Source organism: Podarcis filfolensis (genome assembly GCF_964270895.1).
Source record: "Podarcis filfolensis genome assembly, chromosome: 12".
Lineage (NCBI taxonomy): Eukaryota > Metazoa > Chordata > Lepidosauria > Squamata > Lacertidae > Podarcis > Podarcis filfolensis.
The window spans coordinates 57,091,741-57,113,082 of record NC_139614.1 but is presented as its reverse complement, the minus strand read 5'-3'; the positions used below and the strand labels follow the sequence as shown (position 1 = coordinate 57,113,082).

The 21,342-nt window shown below is 49.7% G+C and overlaps 2 protein-coding genes across 8 annotated transcripts in view; one reads left to right on the top strand and one right to left on the bottom strand.

The window, feature by feature from the left end:
* LOC310746166 (GTPase IMAP family member 4-like) overlaps positions 1-21,342 on the bottom strand; it is a 187,440-nt gene that overhangs the window by 8,775 nt on the left and 157,323 nt on the right. The window contains exons 1-2 of one of the 4 annotated variants that reach the window (XM_083579991.1): positions 3,380-3,433; positions 2,632-2,738 (exon numbers count right to left, since the gene is read on the bottom strand). The exons of 1 other annotated variant lie outside the window; for it this stretch is intronic. In XM_083579991.1, the coding sequence (XP_083436117.1) occupies positions 2,632-2,669 (38 nt within the window). In that variant the 5' untranslated portion in view covers positions 2,670-2,738; positions 3,380-3,433. Of the gene's footprint in view, positions 1-2,631; positions 2,739-3,379; positions 3,467-21,342 lie in introns of those variants that run through there. 2 more of the 4 variants (XM_083579988.1, XM_083579990.1) reach the window with 2 other exon arrangements.
* Positions 3,551-8,662, top strand: LOC310746057 (GTPase IMAP family member 8-like; the record flags this gene model as incomplete). 4 transcript variants are annotated; one of them, XM_083579715.1, is made up of 6 exons in its annotated part: positions 3,678-4,238; positions 4,405-4,642; positions 4,940-5,341; positions 5,813-6,538; positions 7,219-7,991; positions 8,519-8,662. In XM_083579715.1, the coding sequence occupies 4 exons, from the start codon at positions 5,314-5,316 to the stop codon at positions 8,624-8,626; spliced, it is 1,635 nt and encodes a 544-aa protein (XP_083435841.1). In that variant the 3' UTR covers positions 8,627-8,662. The 4 variants fall into 4 exon arrangements, with proteins under 4 accessions (XP_083435839.1, XP_083435838.1, XP_083435841.1 ...); XM_083579714.1 differs by having other exon boundaries at positions 3,789-4,238; positions 4,405-4,567; positions 5,299-5,341; XM_083579713.1 differs by lacking the exons at positions 4,405-4,642; positions 4,940-5,341 and having other exon boundaries at positions 3,551-3,777.

Below are 21,342 nucleotides of genomic sequence, written 5' to 3'. Positions count from 1 at the left end.
CCAGAATTCGCCGGCTACACAACCCGCAGACATGAACTGTCGGCCCACAAGGGGTGCCTGTTATGGGGAAGCAGGGTCGTTGTTCCCCAGCCCCTCCGCAAAAGGGTCCTCACAGCCCTACACGAGACACACCCAGGGGTAGTAAGAATGAAGGCCCTTGCCAGGAGTTATGTGTGGTGGCCGGGGATCGACGGAGAGATAGAGGCCTGGGTCCAACACTGCCAGGCCTGCCAAGAATCCCGCCCAGATCCCCCAAGGGCCCCAGTCCAGTCCTGGGAGTCCGCCCGAGCACCATGGTCACGCCTGCATGTGGACTTCGCTGGCCCCTTTCAGGGGAAAACATTCTTCATAGTGGTGGACTCCTACACCAAATGGCTGGAAGTCGCACTGGTACCATCCACTTCTACGTCCGCAGCCATCCGGGTACTACGCAGGCTGTTTGCTACCCACGGGCTCCCTGACACTCTCGTCTCAGACAACGGGACTGCATTTACGTCAGGAGAATTCCAAACCTTCACAGCGCAGAACGCCATCCGCCACATCCGTTCGGCGCCATTCCACCCTGCCACCAATGGCCAAGCAGAACGCATGGTGCGGACCACCAAGGACACCCTTCGCCGCATGACGCAAGGGGATTGGGAGTACCGCCTTGCCACATTCCTTCTAGCACAGCACAGCACCCCCAGCTCAACGACTGGCCGGAGCCCCGCTGAACTACTAATGGGTCGGCGCCTTGCAATCAGATTGGACCGCCTTCACCCCGATAGAGCTCAGGATGAGGTAGTGGTGGGGGAAGGCAGGAACCCCCGGACCTTCGAGGCCCAGGACCCAGTGTACGCAAAGAATTTTGGGGCAGGCCCTGCATGGGTACCCACCACAGTCACCAGGGTCACTGGCCCCGTGTCGTACGAGGTGCTAACAGATGGGGGGCAATGCTGGCGCCGCCACTGTGACCAGATACGGCGACGATTCCCGGGAGAAAACCAGGAGGAGGAGGACAGGTCAGGGAACAGTGGGGCAGTGAGGCCCATAGAGCAGCAGGGGCAAGCAGGAGAGGCAGAATCAGTAAATACAGAGGGGACCCGTGAGGCCGAAAGGACACCGGAACCAGAACCACGACTGAGCGAGCCAGTTGCGCCAGAACAAACAGCCCTATCACAGCCAGCATCCTTTGAACACGAGCCAGAACCTGAACCCCGGACCAGGGAACACCCCAGGCCGCAACGCACACGTAGGCCGCCGGCATACCTTGAGGACTATGAATGCGACCTCCCGGGCAGGACTGGAACTTAGAGGGGAGGGGTGTTATGTACTGAGTTGAATAGGATCCAAACTGCAGCAGTCTGATTGGTCCTAGAACAATAGGATCCAAAAGGCAGCAGTCTGATTGGTCCTAGAACAATAGGATTCAGAATGCAGCAGTCTGATTGGTCCTAGAACAATGCAGCAGTATGATTGGTTGGCAGGAACCACCCAATCATGCTCCAGATAGAAGTGAATCCACAACCTGGTTGGCTTACAGTAGAATTCCGGAATTAGCCAATCATGTGCAGCCCATTGTGTAAATAATGTATATAAAGCAGATACTTTGAGGGGACTTTCATTCATTCATTCCTCCTCACCACTATGAGCTGAATAAAGAGCATGAAATCACTTTGCGACTCTGAGTATATTTCAGCAACAATTGCACAATCATTCAAAACTATTTCGTTTAATTCACTCAACCATACTGGTGAACTTGATTCAGTGATACCAGCTTTTCAAAGCCATTTGACCTCCAGCGTCCCCTGCTGGCCCCTAGGCAACCCCACCGCCCCCCAACCCCCAAGCACGGGGTGGTACCTCCCAGTTTGGGGGCCACTGCCTGGCCGGCTCTGCCTGCAGGTTGGCAGGCTTAACTCTGTGTGCAGAGGCTCCTTCGCCTAAAAGTTTCAAAGGACGGAAGGGGGAAAGAATGTTACAGCCATTTCGAGAGCCACAATTGTAGGGGGTGGGAGGAGGGGGCGGAAACAGAGCTGCGTTTTCCACATATCTAACAAGAGTTCCAAATTAAAAGGCAAACAGGAAAGACACGGAGCATCTCCAAAACAGACTGATCTGCTTCCCAAACCTGCAGACTCGGACCTTCAACTCTTGCAGCAGCCGCTCACGCCTCCCCAGCACCAAGCTGTGGGTCCGAGGGAAGTGTGGGGTTCCTCTGCCTCTCGGGTGCTTCTGCAAGCGCCGCGGAAGACTCAATGGGGCGAGCAGAGTCGTCTCCGCTTGGCAATTCTCTTTTGGTGAATGAGAAACAAGTCAGAGAAACCTCCCTGACTTATCAGAAAGGGCTCGTGGGCTGCTAGCCAGAAATATTTGGTGGCACTGCAGGGTGAGAGGGGGGCTGGATTCGCCCCTCTCCGTTTTATTCCCCTCTGAACCGAGTCCCTGGTCCACGAGAGAGAGAGAGAGAATAACGCCCATCAAGCGCAGCTGCTCTTTGATAACGCGGAGAAGAAGGTGCGCTTCTCTTTCTGCATTTGGGAACCCCAGACGTCGCCTTGCGCAGAGTTGGGCCATCGCTCCGTCTGGCGCAATGTCGCCTGCACTGACTGGCAGGCGCTTCCCAGGCCCAAGTCTCTCCCCCAGCCCCACCTGGAGAGGCCGGGGATCAAACCTCGAACCTTCTGCATGCAGTGCAGCTGAGCTGATTCTCCCTCTTGGCGAAAGATTCCCTTGCTCTGAGTTTGAGCGCAGATGGGCTGGAGAGAACAGAGGAGGGAAGGGGGAGATTCCACTTTGACCGGCAAGCCGAGGTCTTGATCCCTGAATTCAGTGATTTGGGAAGAGATGCCAACGAAGGATTGATTTTTCAGAGGGACCCTTTCTCTTTCCTCTGCCTCTCCTTTCTCTATCCAGTTCAATGGAGAGATTTCTTTCTTGCAGGGAGAAGCTGTGTGCCGAAAAATCCCTGGTGTGGGGCAGAAGAAGTCATTTCCATTCCTCCCCCCTACTGACTTTTTCTTTGTCTTTTTGTACCAACCCCCCCCCACCCACGACAGCTCTAATTTTGGGATTTGTCAGTCTCCATGTCCGCAAATTTCAGGCAATTCTGGCGGGGGGGGGAGGGGGAAAGAACATGTTCTTTTAAAAATAAACTTTAAAACCCCTAGAAGGATGTTCCTGCAGATTGTCAGGCTCCTTCAACTGCCAATTTAATTTAATCAAAAGGAAAAGATTCATGATTATACACGCAAGCCAAAATTTTGCTTCCGAGAGCTCTAACCCAGCCTCTAGCAACAGGTCAAACAAAGCAGACCTTGAGCATCTCTGAGGCAGGTTGAGATACAGAAGACTTAAAGTCAAACCTTGTGGCTGCTGCTCCCAGTTCCCAAATACCAACCTGTAGTCCGTCTGATGTGTGGGTCTCCCTCCGTGTGGGTCTTTCTCTGTGTGGGTCTCCTCCTGTTGCTGGTCCTCTTGGCTGCTTCTCCAAGAACTGCAGGAGACCAAATGCAGCTCCTCTGAAATTATCCTCCCAGAGGGCAGTTTTGTCCTCTCCTGTAGCCAATAGAAACAGAAATGCAATTCCGGGAAGCTGTTTCGGCTTCTCAGAACATGATCTGGCTGCTAGCCATGAATGCTTTTGGGGTGTGTGTGTGGAGCTCATGCTTGCCATCTCCATTTTATTTAGCTCAGAACAGAGTCGGCCATCGACAGAGAGGGAGAGAAGAAACTGCAGAGCAGAGGGACCATCGAACACGAGAGTCTTCTTCAAGCTCCAGAGGCGTCACAAAGAAGGTACCGTTGGCTTTCTTGTCTTAGGAACATCCGAAGCTCCCTTTGCAAGGAGACACCACCTTGGTCCTTCTGGCTCAGCAATGGCTACCTGCCCCCCTGGAGATGCCAGCGGTGGAACCCGAGACCACCTGTATGCAAACCAGAGGCTCAGCTGCTGAGCTGTGCCCCCTGCCCCAATTCACATGGAGAAAAAAGGAAGCTGTTTTGTCCTGAACCAGACTGACTAGTCCATTTAGATTAGTATTGTCCACACTGGCAGACAGTAGCATCTCCAGGGCTTCTGAGTGGGGAGGTTCCGGGGGTGTGTGTGAAATGGCGACATTCAGCAGCAGCAGAAGGAAGCAAGTGGGAGAGAGTCCGCTGGGTGAAAGGGGGGGGGGAGAGAGGCACTGGAAGTGGTTGGCATCAACCCCCTTCCCCACTGAAAAGCAGCTGCCTTCAAGAGGCGGTCATCTCTGGCAGTGGCGTAGCGTGGGTTGTCAGCACCCGGGGCAAGGCAAGTAATTTGCGCCCCCTAACCCGTGGATTTGCGCCCCCTAACCCGTGGATTTGCCCTAACCCCAGATGTTGCGCCCGGTGCGGCCGGCCCCCCCTGCACCCCCCACGCTACACCACTGATCTCTGGAGGGTATTTTCATCAGGACTAGGCCCCAAGGAGCCTACAGGCCATTATCCTGAGTGGATGCAGCTGTTCAGGGCCCTCCCCAAACCAGCCCACCTGCCTGGGAGCTGCAGAAGGGAGGATATCAGGCAAGGCTGTCAGTGACCCACAGGGCAGCAGCAGAAGCAGGTGAGGGGGGGAGGAGAGATGCAGCTCTGGGTGGAGGAAGGGAATATCCGGGTGCTTTTCTTAACTGTTTGAGGGGTGTTGAGGGCGAAGCAAGTATGCCTGCAGATGTAGAATCATAGAATCATAGAGTTGGAAGAGACCACAAGGGCCATTGAGTCCAACCCCCTGCCAAGCAGGAAACACCATCAGAGCACTCCTGACATATGGTTGTCAAGCCTCTGCTTAAAGACCTCCAAAGAAGGAGACTCCACCACACTCCTTGGCAGCAAATTCCACTGTCGAACAGCTCTTACCGTCAGGAAGTTCTTCCTAATGTTTAGGTGGAATCTTCTTTCTTGTAGTTTGGAACCATTGCTCCGTGTCCGCTTCTAGAGGGTGGGAAGATTCTGGCAAGAGATTGTGAAGGACAAAGTGTTAGGCATGTTTATTTATTAATGCTTATACACCTGTTGGTGATAAAAACCACACACCTTCAAAGCTGTTTCCAAAAAGATAGAACAATGAAATTATCAATAGGAAAAATTAGCAAACCTAATTTAGGACCAATGCATGTAAAAAATGTCATCAACTGCCTCCCTAGTAATTGAATCCCAAATCTGCAGGGGCAGAATATGGTGCTTTGAGGTTCTTTCAGGGTTGTGTTTCCATCATAAGCTTCCTCTGGTGATGGAGAGGAGTTTGGGCAAAGCAGGAGCTAATGAACTTCTTTTTCTGGTTCTCTTCTGGCTCAGCAATCTGCCTGGACAATGGATGAATGGAGAGAGGAAGTTAGAGGTAAGTCTCTCCCTTCTCCTGACCCTCCTCTGAAAGAACCACATGATGGGAATGGTGAAGGTTGGACCATTCGTGGGCCACAGTTGGAAGGGTGAGGTGGCCCCAGGTGCTTAGGGGAATTGTTGCAGTGTATGGACCCTGCATGGTGGCAATTTGGGGGCGAATTCCCAGGCAAGAGGCAGGCCCACATATCTGGAAATGAGCAGCCCACTCTCCCTTAAGGAACAAGACTTAGTGGCACAGCAGGAATAGTTGTTGACTTGGGTTTCCAAGGTATGAGTGTGGCCAGGTCAATATTGTTTTCACTCCTGGCTGACATGCCAGCTTAGGGTCTTTCTTGAGAATAAGAACCTGGGTGGTGTTTCTACAAGGTAATCTCTCAGTTGGGCTACTGCAACGTGCCATGAAACTGCCATCCCTTTAAAACAGTTCAGTCCTGGATTCCTAGACATCTTCCTAATTCCTTTCCAGAGACCACCAAAGCACAGGAGAGCAGAAACCTCAATGAAGATCTACGGATTGTTCTTGTTGGGAAGACGGGAGGAGGGAGAAGTGCCACAGGAAACACCATTTTGGGCGAAAAGAAGTTCGAGTCCAAATCTTCACTGAAGGCAGTGACCCAGACTTGCAAGAGAGAAGTCCGGGCAGAGAAATGGGAAGGAAAGCAAGTTGTTGTCGTTGACACTCCAGCCATTTTTGACACCTGCCTTCCAGAGCAGCAGAATAATGCAGAGATCCAGAAGTGTCTCTCTCTCTGTGAGCCAGGTCCCCACGCCCTGGTGTTTGTGACGCAGGCTGCCCGTTTCACCGAGGAAGACGCTGTGGCCACCACGAGGGTGGAGAAGGTCTTTGGCCCAGAGGCCACAAAGTACATGATTGTCTTGTTCACCCGCAAAGAAGACCTAGAGACAGAAAGCCTAGAGGAGTACATAGGACAGTCTGGAAACAGAGCCCTGCAGGATTTGGTGAGGAAATGCCAGGGCCGTTGCTGCGCTTTCAACAACAGAGCAACAAGAGATGAGCAGGAGCTGCAAGTGAAGGAGCTGCTGGTGGAAATTAAGCAGATGATGATGGACAACCAGAACAAGCCTTTCCTTCAGCAGTTTCCAAGAGGACCTACAAGAAGTGCAGACAAAATGAAACCAGAGGAAGAAGCAATGGACACAGACAAGGGAGGACCAAATGTATTCCCTGAAGGTAGAGTCAAATTATGATTCTGAAGCAGTTAGAGACCTCCCTGGGTTGAGTTTCCCAAGGTAGCCCTTCCTTAAAGAGACCCACCAAATACCTGCTCTTCTTCTTTGTACAAGGAAGAGCCCAAAGGCAGAAGAATTCTGCACCCATAAGGGGGTGGCTCTGTAACTTGCAAACATTTTGCAAATTATGGAGATGGGTGCAAGAGTTAGCTTGCTTTGTGCAATCCACCGCATGAATTTGGTGAATTTGGAGGGGAGGGATTTGGGTGATGGTGGAGGGAGAAAGGCAATGTCTACTGTATTAAGAATTTAGGATAACCCTGGAGCTGAATCCTGCCAAAGGCCTCTCAAGCACAGCATCCTGTTACATAGAACAGAGGAACCTGCCTTGTACTGAGCTCAGTACTGTCTACACTGATTGGCAGCAGCTCTTCAGAGTTCCAGGCAGGAGATTCTCCCAGCCCTGCCCTACAAATACTGCGTTCTCTTCCCTCTCTCCCCCTCTGTGGTGTATGAAATTAACAAACCTCTCTTGCAAGACATTCTCACACTTTTCATCCAAAAGACAGGATGGAGCATAATATGGACTTGTGCAGTAGGAGAAATTCCTCCCTGTGATGCATTTAAAAATACTGCGTGGACAAAATTTCAGTGTTAACGTTCCTTATTCCTTCCCAACAGAGCCTGGGAACCAGAGTCGATCCCACAAGGATTCTGAACTGCGGGTTGTTCTTGTTGGGAAGACGGGAGGAGGCAGAAGTGCCACAGGAAACTCCCTTCTGGGGGAGAAGAAGACCTTTGAGTCCAAACTCTCCCCGAAGCCAGTGACCCAGACATGCAGCAGAGAGGTCCGAGCAGAGAAGTGGAAGGGGAAACAAGTCATCATCATTGACACTCCGGCCATTTTTGATGCTCGTCTTCAAACACAGCATGATATTCTGGAAGTCCAGAAGTGCCTCTCTCTCTGTGAACCAGGTCCCCATGCCCTGGTGTTTGTGACGCAGGCCGGTCGTTTCACCGAGGAAGACACTGTGGCCGCCAAGAGGGTGGAGGAGGTCTTTGGCCCAGGGGCCACAAAGTACATGATTGTCTTGTTCACCCGCAAAGAAGACCTAGAGACAGAAAGCCTAGAGGAGTACATAGAGCTATCTGGAAACCGACCTCTTCAGGATTTGGTGAGAAAATGCAAGGGCCGTTGCTGCGCTTTCAACAACAAAGGGACGGGAGAGGAAAGGGCCAGCCAGGCAGAAGAGCTGCTGTCTCTGATTGAGAAGGTGGTTCAGGAGAACAGGGACCAGCCGTATCTCAAGCCGTGTCTGATGGAGATGTCACTGAGGTCAGATGGAAGGAATCCTGGGGAGACTTCAAAACAAACAGCAGCAGGGGAACTAGTGGAAGATGAAATGAATGCTGGAGGAATCCCTGAAGGGCAGCAGAAGAAGAAATCAAAGAAGGTAGGGTGCAGAGAATGAGAATGGGGCCCCTGTCTTTTCCAATTGCTGATGACTTAAATGGTAGCCAAATTCCAACTTGGAAAAGGAGGATGGAACAGGGCTGTTTTCAGTTGCTCCAGAGGGTAAGAGCTGAACAAGCAGCTCAAAAGTAAAACGAAAAATGATTTAGACTAAACATTAGGAAGAACTTCATGTTCCTGGGGAAGAATTTATTAATTTAATGCATTTATATCCCACCTTTTCCTCCAAGGAGGTCAATGTGGCGCACGTGGTTCTCCCCCCACCTCATTTAACCTCCAAATGCTATTTCATTAGGGGTTTTTAAGCAGAGTCTGGGGGGGGGGCTCCCTCTTGAGAGACTGCAGAAGGGTTGGGCTAGATGACGTTTGAGGTTCCTTCCATGAGCTTAAGGGGGGGGGGTAAATTCTTGCTTATTTGAGAACTCCCCCCCTACTTCTCCCCTTGACATCTTTCCCCTTTTTTCTTGACTCCACGCCAATCACTTACCCCGGGTTTGTTTCCAACAGGTGTTTAGTTCTGCCATGGGCTCCCTTCGTTCATACCTTGTCCCAGAATCTGGAGAAGCTTCCAAAGGAGGCAGGGGAGGAGTAGGAAGATCCCGTCCTCCAATGTAAACGGAAGCAGTGTCATCAATAAACACAGCAGAATAACCTGCGTTCTCCCATCATTATTGCATGTCCTCCGTGTGGCACTATTTCACGGCCTTCATCCCCCTTTCCCTCACAACCTCCTTAAGCCTAAAGTGGGTTTAACATTTTGGATCCAGGGAATTCTGTGGCTTATCCACACTTCCCCTTGTTTTTCTGCCTCTCCACAGGAAACCCTCTCCTTGGCGCTCAGTTGAAGCAAATGTCAATCGTCTTTCCTAAGGATTGATGTTTGCTCTGATTCAGATGTTCTGATGTTTGTTCCATTGGGAGGGGTGTGATAAGAGGGGAACCGCTCAGACCGGTGCTTTCTAGGGACGGGATTGAGGAAGGGTGGACAAGCCAGTGTGCGATAAATAAATCAAGAATCCTATTTTAAAGTCATCCATGTTGGTGGCCATCAATATAAGCTTATTGTTCATATGTTGAATTAGATATATATGGGGGCACCAACATCTTTTAAATGTTTGGAGCCTCTAAAACCCTCTCAGGCCATGGCAGTGGGCATGGGGAGTTCAGTGGCTGTGTGTGTGCACCAGGGGAAGGTGTCAAGGGCACAATTGTGCCCCTGGGAAACATATTGGCAGCTGCTGGTCTATGAGGCCAGGCTCCAAGGCAGCTGGAACATCCTTTTCTTCCCTTTCTGAGATCACTTGGCTCTTTCTGCCTCAGCAGCGGACACCTGGTATCCGCTGCGCACCTGATGCTTCTCATTTCCATTTGGGCAGATTTCCTTTCCCCCCTCCCCTCTCAATAAGTTGACATGACTCCTACTTTCTCCTGCTTCCTCTCATTGGTAACAAACACACAGCGGGGGCGGGGGGAGTGAGTGTCTTCTGCACCCTCCTTTTGAGTCAGCAGAACCATCCGCTTCTAAGACTTGCCCTTTGGAAACAAAACAAACTCTTCCAATGTGTTATTTATTGTAAAAAGGAAGGTCTGTGCTATTTTGCAACCACTTGGAAATTACCCTGGGGACTGATGGGTGAACTGGGGTTTACTGGTATTTTGAAATATATGGTGGGAGCATTTCATGTCATATTTGGTAGTAACAGCAGTGACAGAAGATGGTTTTGCTACAAACTGTACTAAATTTGAATATTTTCCATTCATCAAGCTACATGAATTCTCTAGTTGCTCAGATATTAGAATGTGATTCTAAGTTTGGTTCCCTTCACATGCATCTCAGCTGTTCCAGAAACTCCTCCCTGGAAGAGGCAGAGAGGCAAAGAACTGTCCATCCCATAATGACTCCAAGGTCGCTTCCAGCAGTGTTAGAAACGGAGAAATGAAAGCTAGGAGCTCAATGGCACCTTAAACCGAGGTTGTGAAAGCAACAACAGAATGTCTAGGTGCGCTTTTTAAATAACAAGAATTCAAAGCTGAAAAGGAATAGACTACGGCGTTTCCATGTGCTCTGGCTTCCGTCATGGTGTCCCGTTGCGCCAGAAGCAATTTAGTCCTGCTGGCCTCATGACCCAGAAAGCTCTCTGTGGACAAACACCGGCTCCCTCGGCCTGAAAGCCATATGAGTGCCACACCCCATAGGCACCTTTGACCAGTGGCGTAGCGTGGGGGGTGCAGGGGGGGCCGGCCGCACCGGGCGCAACATCTGGGGGTTAGGGCAAATCCACGGGTTAGGGGGCGCAAATCCACGGGTTAGGGGGCGCAAATTACTTGCCTTGCCCCGGGTGCTGACAACCCACACTACGCCACTGCCTTTGACTGGACATAACCATCCAGGGGTCCTTTACCTTTTACTCAGGTGGCCCTGTGAGATCTCGTGTGAGCATCCCAGTGTCTGGGCTCTGAGCAGGCCTTGCCTCCCCAGCAAGGCAGAGAGCTCAAAAGCTCGTAATGTGCCGGGTGACTCCAAGAGGACCTGCTGCAAAAAGAGCTTTTAAATTCTCCAAGTTGCTTGGATTTAATGTGCGCACTTTCAGCCAGCCTGTTTCAGGGCTGCTTCAGCTACAGGTGAGCACAGAGACTCGGAGACGAGCAGTAAAGCTGATTCTTTATTCAAGGAAGTGGAACACAAACAGAGGAACATACAGGCAAGACTTGCCCTGGTCAAAAAGTTGCCAGAAGTGATGCTCTGTGACTCCCAATTCACCATGACCCAGTGAAGCATAGGGCTGATCCCTGCGACCCCTGAGCCAAAAGGGGTGCCTTGTTGAGAGATACCCAAACAACTGAAAAATCAACTTTAAGTGCTATTCTGAGCCAATGTATCCTTATGGTGAAAGGGTGGGGAATCCCAGATGAGTGAGTATTATACAGTGGACACTCGGGTTGCGAACATGATCCGTGCAGGATGCACGTTCACAACCCGCAGTATTCGCAACCCGTGTCTGCGCGTCTGTGCACGTGCTGGTTGTGATTCGGTGCTTCTGTGCATGCGCAAAGCACGATTTAACGCTTCTGCACATGCGCGACCACCGAAACCCAAAAGTAACCCGTTCCAGTACTTCTGGGTTTCAGCGATCCGTAACCTGAAAAAACGCAACCTGAAGCATCTGTAACTCCAGGTATGACTGCAATGCCTTTATTCATAGAATCACAGAATTGTAGAGTTGGAAGGTCACTTTCTATATCTGTTTATCTGCAACAAAAGGGCTAAATATTCCCGTGCCATGTATTGTTTGCAAGGCACCTTCTGAAGCATCGTCAGGTGGCATTCAGAGAGTATATGAGCCCCAAAAGGGTCTTTGCATGCACAAGTGTTCTAGGGAGTCTCTGCCCACCATCATATGTGGCTCACACCACGAGCCTGTTCCAATTTCCCCTGTGAATGTGTGAATGGCCAGTTATGCAGTCATTTGGGCCAGGTTTCCCAATCATTCTCCGAAAGGGTAGCCATGCTAGTGATATTGAGGCACCGTCTGTTGCTGTTCTCTCCCTGCTCCCCCTTAGCTCAAATGCAGCAGGCTGGCTCCTGTATGATAAAACATCACAGAAAGCAGTCAAATACAACATTTCCTGTTTGCCCAGAGTGGACACACAGGGCAATGTTGCTCCAGTCAGGAGGACTTCCTGTGACACCTAGTCTGGAGCATCCTCCTCCTGCTTGTGACCAGGTCGATGGGCATGACCCTGGCAGACCCTATAAAGGGGCTAATCACGCAGCCACCTTCCTCTCACTCTTCTTGACTCTCTTGATGCCTTTTGCTGTCTGCTTGCTCTCAGCCAGCAGCACATGGGCTCATCCCTCGCGGAGGATGAAGCCACACTTTTCTCTGCAACTGTAACTACTAGCTAAAGCCTGCCTTCGGAATCATACTGTGAACTGAATGTAAGTAAACCTTATCATTACATTTAATAGAAGACTGTTGTGTCATTATTGCTTTTAAGAGGGAACTAAAGGGGAAATTTACCAGGAACAATCCAATCTGGACAAGCCAGACTGGATTGTTGTGACTAATCCTTCAACCAGCTTCCAGCAAGGGAATGTGCTCTGCTACTAGCTCACTAGTGTGAGTGAGGAAGGATAATATTTAATCAATATATCCTCTCCTACTATCCACATTCCCACAGCCCCTTCCTCCTTCTCCCCCTCCTTGCCCCCTCTCCGTCCCAGAGCCCTTGCAATGCAGCCTCCCTTAGGGCTCTCAAGTGGCCTGCAGATGGCAGTGTGTCCCTTCCAGTGTGGGAGAAGCACCTCCTGCAACAGCCATGCCACCTTCGAGTGCCAGAGTGCCAGGCTGGTCCTGGAGGTCTTCGTTTGTTTGTGAGGTTAAGGCAGGGGGATGCTAGAACGGTTTCTTCAGGGAGTGAAGATGCTACACAGAAGTGGCTTGTGGGAAGATGGGGAGCGCATGGAAGCAACTAGCGCCAACAAGGGCAAATGTGCCTGAATGGTGAACTGCTGGTGCTGGTGCAAAAAGGAGGCACTGGCTCAGGATCACACCCTATATTAAAAGTGCATATCCCCCCACAGAATCCTGGGGACTGCAGTTCATTACGGATGCTGGGAATGGCAGCTCTGTCTATAATAGGCAAGCTATAGTTACCAGGATTCTCTTACGGTAGGCATACACTTCAAAACTGTGTGGGGGGTTGCAGGTAGTTTGTTGCTTTCTCCCACAAGAGAGTGCCAAATCCATTTTTATTGTGCAGCTTAAATTTGCTGGCCTACAATTAGATCACCCCTGCAAAATAGTCACATTCTGGGAGGGGCCCACAGCCAAGCTCTAAAGGCCTTGGGACTTGGGGTGTCTGCACACAGCAAAGCACCCCAAGGTGCCCTTCAGCTTCTCTTGTGATGCACCGTGTGGGATGGTTTTAAGGTATGCAGGATGCCCAGGGGAAGAGAGACCCAATTAATCTGTGTTCTGTTCTCCGCATTCATATTTCCAGCTGTTTTAGGTAAACAGTGATTTAAGGCTCGTTCTTAGGACGTCCTTTAATGTGCAATTCTCTTTCTGTCTAAGGGGGGGCCTGCCCAGGATGTAAACAGAGGCTCCCTCCTTAGAGTCCTTCTTCCTTGCTTGTGGGACGGGGGGGGGGGGGCTAAGCGCACAGCAGCCATAGCCACATGGAAAATGTACTGTCATGGACGCAGAGGTGTGGTGGGGGCACCAGCTAGGAGCCCCCAAGGGAAGAGGGCTCAGAGCCTGGGGACAGTGAGCGAGGGAGAAGTCTGGGAGGAGGAGGTGTGTGTGGGGGGGCAATTCAGGAAGTGAGGCTGAGGGCCCCCCCCCGATTCTGGCGTTTCTGCTGCATTGAGGACTCTGTGTCATTTGTAGGGCTCTGGGCAGAAGTCCCAGCCACCCCCCATCCTGCCCCTGCTCCCCCCAAAGTGGGGGCAGACCCCCCCTCCGGTTTTGCCACGCCTTGGCATTCCGAGGTCACTGCGCCCGCAGAAGGTGGTTTTCCCATCTCTTTTTTAAGCTTAAGCGAAAGCAAGCAGGAGGCCGTCCCCTTGAGAGTCCTCCAAAAAGGATTTCCATGCTGCTTGGATTATTCTTGAAATCCTTCAAGATTTCTAAAGTGCAGCAATTATTTCCAACGGCTGAACCGTTTCTTTCTTGGAAGTCAAAAGGAAAGCTCTTTCCCTGCCCCCATGCTGAGGTTGGGTCCAGAGCATCACAGGAGTCGATTAAACCGCCCTGGCAGGGGTGGCTAAAGAGGGGCAGGGCAGTTGAAGGTGTGGGGCATGGTGGGGGGTGGGGATCCTCAGCCCCATACTCCACAATCCATGCAAGACAGGAAAGAGTGTGTCTGTTAGGATCTGCTCTTTGCTGTGATCAGTCCCTGTTTGTGAGCAGGTCACAGACTCATGGAATCAGAGGATTGTAAAGGGACGTGGGTGGTGCTGTGGGTTAAACCACAGAGCCTAGGGCTTGCCGATCAGAAGGTCGGCGGTTCAAATCCCTGCGATGATGGGGTGAGCTCCCATCACTCGGTCCCTCCTCCTGCCAACCTAGCAGTTTGAAAGCACACCAGTGCAAGTAGATAAATAGGTACCACTCCGGTGGGAAGGTAAAAGGCATTTCCATGCGCTGCTCTGGTTCGCCAGAAGCCGCTTAGTCATGCTGGCCACATGACCTGGAAGCTGTATGCTGGCTCCCTCGGCCAGTAAAGCGAGATGAGCGCCGCAACCCCAGAGTCGTCCACATCTGGACCTAATGATCAGGGGTCCCTTTACCTTTACCTTTAAAGGGACCCCCTAGGGTCATCCAGTCCAGCCCCCTGCAATGCAGGAATCTCACCTCAAGCGTCCATGATGGATGGCCATCCAGCCTCTGCTTAAAAGCCTCCAAGGAAGGAGAGTCCACCATTTCCCGAGGGAGTCTCTTCCACTTCTCAGCTTTCAAAACTATTTTACAATGCAGCTTAAAATATAAGAACAGAACACAACAGCTAACCGCAAGCAATAAAACAACAAAATGCAACAAGCCAGACCTTCGTCAGCAGCAGTTTCAGTAGCTACCCTGCTGCGTTGAGTTCTTACTGTTAATTAGTTTATTTTGCACTGAATATAGTTTGATATGCTATTATCCTGCATTTTGTGTGTGTGGATATGTAGGTATAGATATATACAAACATAAACGTTCTACACCAGGGGATTTGCCCCTGTTCAATTTCCACCACCACCTTTCTCCCCTTGCTAAAACCCCACAGCTTCTCCCACCCCCGGCTGCTTCCAATTGCTGTGGTTGAGTTTAACCCACCCAGGGGGTTGCTAAGCCCCTGGGCAAAGGGTCTCCTCAGCCCTCCATTAAACTTCATGGAGAGTGCATTGAATGGAGGGGGGCAGGTGCTTCGCTCCTCTCTCTCTTTTGAGCAGCAGTGCATGGCCTGGGCTGGGCTGGCATTCCTTGCGCTGCTGTTGGTGTGGCCTCACCACCTGCAGAGTGTGACAACGTTTTACATAGGGAGATGCAAACCCCCAATCCTGGACAAAACTGAGTCATCTTCATCTCCTTCCGCAAGGCAGCAAGATGGGGGGACATTCCACACTGGTCATTGCCTGGATAGCTCAGTTGGTTAGAGCATGGTGCTGATAAATGTGGGATGTGAAACAAGTAGCAGTCAAGAACAACATTCCTAGAGTGGACATGCAAGGGGATGCTTGGTCCAGCCAGTAGAAACTTCCTGTTTCCTCCTGGGCTGGGACAAACTTCCTCTGCATGTGACTAGGGATGGGCGTGACCTTACCTGTCCAGGTGACAAAAGGACCAGGAACAAAGCCCCCCCCGATTCCATTCCTCAAAGAAGCAATATCTCTTCAGCTAGAGATGCCCTGTTGGTTTCCAGCCAACAGAGCACAAAGAGACTATCTCCTTATGGGATAGTTCCAGATGTATATACTTCTGTAACCTAAGCCTGCCTTCAGGGATCCATCTGTGAACTGAGTGAATGTGAGTAAATTTCTTTTATACTTTTTACACAAGATTGTGTCTTGTCTATTCTTCTTAAGGGGGAGTAAAGGGGATTACCCTCCTGTTGTTCGGTCCCTGCTCCTGCCAACCTAGCAGTTCGAAAGCACATCAAGTGCAAGTAGATAAATAGGTACCGCTCCGGCAGGGAGGTAAACGGCATTTCCGTGCATTGCTCTGGTTCACCAGAAGCGGCTTAGTCATGCTGGCCACATGACCCGGAAGCTGTATGCCGGCTCCCTCAGCCAATAAAGTGAGATGAGCGCCGCAACCCCAGAGTCGGTCACGACTGGACCTAATGGTCAGGGGTCCCTTTACCTTTTAAAGGGGATTACCAGGAATCTTATATTGAGAGGCTAAAACTAGCCTGCAACAAGCTAACCAATGTGTATTTAAAAAGGGGAATGTTAAAACTCTGCTAAGTTATAGAACTTGCTAGCGCAAGTTAGGAAGGATATTATTAAACAATATATCCTCTCCTGCCTCCCTGAACATTCCCACAATAATGCCAAGGTTGCAGGTTCGATCCCTGTATGGGACAACTGCATTGCACAGGGTTGGCCTAGATGACCCTCAGGGTCCCTTCCAACTCTACAGTCCTATGATTCTATGACCCCAACCGGATATTCATTCATTCATTCATTCATTCATTCATTCATTCATTCCCTGCCCATCTGACTGTGTTTCCCCAGCCAACCTGGGCTGCTTCCAGCATGTATAAAAACAAAGCAAAACCTTAAACCCAAAAAACCTTCCCTATACTGGGCTGCCCTCAGATGCTTCCTAAATGTTATATAATTACTCATCTCCTTAACATCCGGTGGGAGGGCGTTCCACAGGGTGGGTGCTGCTACCGAGAAGGCCCTCTGCTTGGGGGCCTTCCCACCCACCTTCCCCTCTCTGGGTTACTTTAAATGGGGCTGTGCAGTGTCTTCCAGGTTAGCTGGGGAGAGTTTGTATTGGGGTGGCATTGTCCCAGTCATCTGATGAGCAAAGGCATCTTGCAGGAGCTCTCTCCCTCCCAGCCCCCCGTGATGCCTTCATTAGCCTGACCTCGATTCCACACAGCCTCTTCTCCTGGACATGCATTTTGTGCTGATTGCCTGAGCAGTCCTTAGACTGATAATAAACTGCGCTCCCATAATAAACATGCCTTGCACCTCCAGGGCTGGCGCAGGAGAGAGGAGAGGCCTCAGAGGACCCTCGGCTGCTCTTTCAAGGCTCCCACTGCGCCATGCGGAAGTGTCCTTTGATTTTTTTATTTATTGTATGTCTATGACTCTTTTCATTCAAATGAATCTCAAAGCGGCTTACAACCAATAAATAACCACAACATAAAAACAACAACAGCAGAATAGGGCATTGCGAATACAGCATACACCATACAAAATAATTAACAAATTATCAATGAAACAGTTGCAATAGTAATAAAAAAACTTAACAAAACAGCAACGAAAAATAAGCTAAACCTCACAATTACGGCAAGTCATGTGATTAACAAATCAATGCAGCCTTTAGAATCTATAAGGGTAAAGGACCCCTGACCATTAGGTCCAGTCGTGTCCGGCTCTGGAGTTGCGGCGCTCATCTCACTTTATTGGCTGAAGGAGCCAGCATACAGCTTCTGGGTCATGTGGCCAGCAGGACTAAGCCGCTTCTGGCGAACCAGAGCAGTGCATGGAAACGCCGCTTACCTTCCCGCCGGAGCGGTACCAATTTATCTACTTGCACTTGGACGTGCTTTGGAACTGCTAGGTTGGCAAGAGCAGGGACTGAGCAACGGGAGCTCACCCCGTTGCGGGGATTCGAACCACTGACTTTCTGATCGGCAAGCCCTAGGCTCTGTGGTTTAACCCACAGCGCCACCCGCGTCCCTTTCTTAGAATCTATAAAACGATATTAAAAACATTAACGAAATAGCAACTAAAAATACAAGCTAAGCACTAAGTCCATTCACACAACCTCTGCACCCCCACGACTCACGCTCTCTCCCCAAAATAAAACCGTGCTGCCTCCTTGACCCCCCCCCCTCCAGGGAGGGGAGGGTGCTGCTGGTGACCTGCCCAGCCAGATGGTGCTCAGTCTCCTTATTGCACAGACCCCACTCCAGACCCCAACTGGGAGGCTGGGGAAGGGAGGTGCAGAGGCCCCACGTCAGGAGCTTTTCCTTGGGTTTTTGGAAGATAATACCAATAACAAAAATAATAAGAAACCAGAAGCCTTTTTATTAGGAATTACAGGTACTGACATACCAAAGTAGAAGAAAAGACTCTTTATGTATGGAACACAGCCGCCCCAATGCTTCTAGCCCAGAGGTGGAAAGAAGATAAAGTCCTGACCAGAGAAGAATGGCAAACCAAGCTGATGGACTATGCCGAGATGGCAAAGCTGACTGGGAAACTCAGGAACCAAGAGGATAAAAACTTGACAAAAGAAGGGGGGGGGGAATATAAACTACATAGGAGCCCACTGTAAGCAGATGGAAACAAGAGCAGGATTTTTACTCACTTGTAGTGTAAAAAATACTATGGATATTGTGGTTTGATACAAAAACTGGAGTATGGATGAATATGCAGTTGTAGATGATTAAAATGAGGTTCCATGGAGGCGATGGGGGGAATTTCTCAGATTCAGAGAATCTCTTTACACAGATATACTATTCTTACTTTTTGTTTATCTGTATTTTGTATTTGTAAAACCAATAAAAATTTCAACAGAAAGAGAAAAAGATCTGTCCCAGGGTGACCAGGTCTGGTTGAGATCCTGCTCTGGAGTCCAGCCCATAGCTGTCAACTTTTCCTTTTTCTTGCGAGGAATCCTATGCTGAATAAGGGAATTTCCCTTTTAAAAAGGGAAACGTTGACAGCTATGGTCCAGCCTTCCTGACACTACCTGAGAGTTTAGGAAACCACTTAAGCGCTGGCCCTCACCTTCCTGGTTGCATCGAGTCACTGCTTTGGATTTTTCATAGGAAGGAGGGAAGGAGACGGGGTTTCCTGGCTTCCTCTTGGGAACGACTCTGACGGCATGTCGGATTGTCGGAGCCATCCATCTCCCTAATAAGCCGCCCTGGATGGCTGCTGGCAGCTGCAAGAAAGAGGCAATTAATAAGGATCTTTCTGACCTAGATCCAGGTGGGTTTGTGGCTCCCGGATGAGATGCCACATTCATTCCTCACGCCATCCTCCCTGCTGAATGCTAACCTCTTTTCTAGCAGCGGTGGAAAAAGGGCTTTGGCTGGGGGGAGGGGGGGAGATTGCAGAATGGAGTCGCCCCTTAAGCAAGGAGTGGGGAGATGAAAGGATCAAAATGGCATCCTTTTTGATAGTGTGATTGTCCTTTCTGTCCGGGGCAGCGAGCAAATCATTAAAACAATATCATTCAAAACATTTCTTAAAAGCAGTTTGAAACATTTGCTACTATAGTGGCACCTTAGTTCTCAAATTTAATCCGTTCCAGAAGTCTGTTCCAAAACCAAGGCGTTCCAAAACCAAGGCACGCTTTCCCATAGAAAGTAATGCAAAATGGATTAATCCATTCTAGACTTTTAAAAACAACACCTAAAACAGCAATTTAACAAGAATTTCACCAGTGCTTATTTCTGGGGGAATGCAGGGGTACGCATACCCCTAAACATTTTGTGAATCTAAGTTTGGCCTCATTGAGGGGCAGTATTTCAATATGAGTAAGAAAATGAGAGTACCCCCTAAACATTTTTTTAGAAAAAAGCACTGAATTTTACTATCTAATGAGACCATTGAACCATAAAGCAACAATCAATGCACTGTACTATAAAATAAATAAGACAGTATTGTAGATGATAAAAATAAAAAGTAACTTTTTTTCTTACCTGCACTGATGATAGTCATTGTTTGGATGGGGGGGCTTTTGTCCATTTCCACAGTCACACAATCAATCAATCAATCAATCAATCAATAGTTGAACTGGGTTACACACAGTCACAAAAACAAATGAACCGAAAAAGCCTCAAAAACAAAAACTCAAAATAAATAGCAAAAACAAAAGCGCCAAACTTAATCCGTTCCAGAAGTCTGTTTCACTTCTTAAATGTTCGAAAACCAAGGCACAGCTTCTGATTGGTGCAGGTGCCCCAGAAACAATCACTGACAGCCACATCGGACGTTCGCCTTCCAAAAAAATTTCGAAAACTGGAACACTCACTTTTGGGTTTTCGGAGTTTGAGAAACAAGGTACCACTGTATTGATGTCAGGGTTGCCAGGAACAGTATCCTTCAGCCAACAAGTGCCTGGCCAAGCAGGGATGCTTTCAAAGCTCTATTGAAAGTCAGCAGTGAGGGAGACAGACACACCACACTGGGGAGGGCATTCCACGAGAGGAGAACCACCACTGAAAGGTCGTGTCCACACCAACAAGGCCTCACCACAAGTATCTGAGGTAGATAAGGGCAGTGGCTGCCTCCAGGTCACCTCTGTCAGCATTGCGGCTGAGAGTGGGATTTGAACCCAGAACCACTACACCGCCACGGCTGTTCTTGCTCACAATCTCTCCTGCTTCTCCCACCTGCTTTCGCTTTTCACCTTCATTCTGACTTCTCAGCCCTTCCTTGCTTCCTTCCTTCGTCCCTGCATGTCCTGTCCAGGATCCCACGCATTGTTGACCAAGTATATAATTGCTCCTTCCTTGTATAAACTGCTGCTCTACGGGTATTGTAGAACGGGGATTTGACATTGTAAATTGATAGATACTGTGCGCTCTGCTTTAGGCAGAGCTTCATCTAGGAGTTTTCTTTCATCGTGTGCTGAGGCAGTAATTCCCCAGAGACGCAGTTCAGTCGAGCTCCTTTGACACCCTGGGACTTTGATGCAAGGTTGAAGTTCTTCTGTCGCCGCCACTACAGGAGTATCCGAATCCAGAACGCACCATCTGCATATAGATTTGTTTTATACTCTGTAGGGTGGTTTGCTTTCTCTTTGTTATTCTTTAAACCTTTTCTTAATCCCACAAATCTGCATATCCATTAATGTTCTTAAACATGGTATAAATACATTTCTTTTCCTTTTTTCCTTTTTGGAACTGGTCTAAATTAAGGAGAGTGGCTAGCTCATCCTGCTAATTTAAATTTTCTCATTGATCCCGCACACCCACACTGGTTTGGCAAGATTTGATCTTGATTGCATCCTTAGAGGCTCTTTGAGAATGAAAGTAGACCTTGCTCACTCAACAGGGATGCCCACCTCTTATCCAGGCTAAACTTACGCAATTCCTTCACGCACAAGTCAGATCTCTTGGGCTGTTTTCCTTACCTATGGGAGTACAAAGGGAAAGCAGGATCCTGCCCCCTCCTGCCTTTCAGCGCTCTGCTCAGCAAGGGCAAAGGCACCGGGCTGGCTGACAATCGCCAGGCACTGTTTGTTGCGGTTACCAAAACGATTTAACAGCAAAACTTTAAGCAGCTTTTAGTTTCACGTTGAGGATGCATTTAGCCGTTTGCCCTATTTGCAAATACACCTCCCCGCTCCAGGATGCCCTCAGCTGCCCCTTATACTTCTGGCCCCCTTCCCCTCACACGCAGAGACACCGCACCCCTCCGCCCTCCACTTTCCTGGCCCTGCAGCTTAAAGCCCGTGGGCAAGCTGGCAGTCAGAAAGGGCGCTTCTGCCGCTGAATGTTCCCAAAGCAAGTTCCTCACTGGGGTGTAAGTAATGCCTAGCAAAGACAGGGAGAGAGAGAGAGAGAGAGAGAGAGAGAGAGAGAGAGAGAGAGAGAGAGAGAGAGAGAGAGAGAGAGAGAGAGAAGGAAGCACTCAAAGACACTTCTCA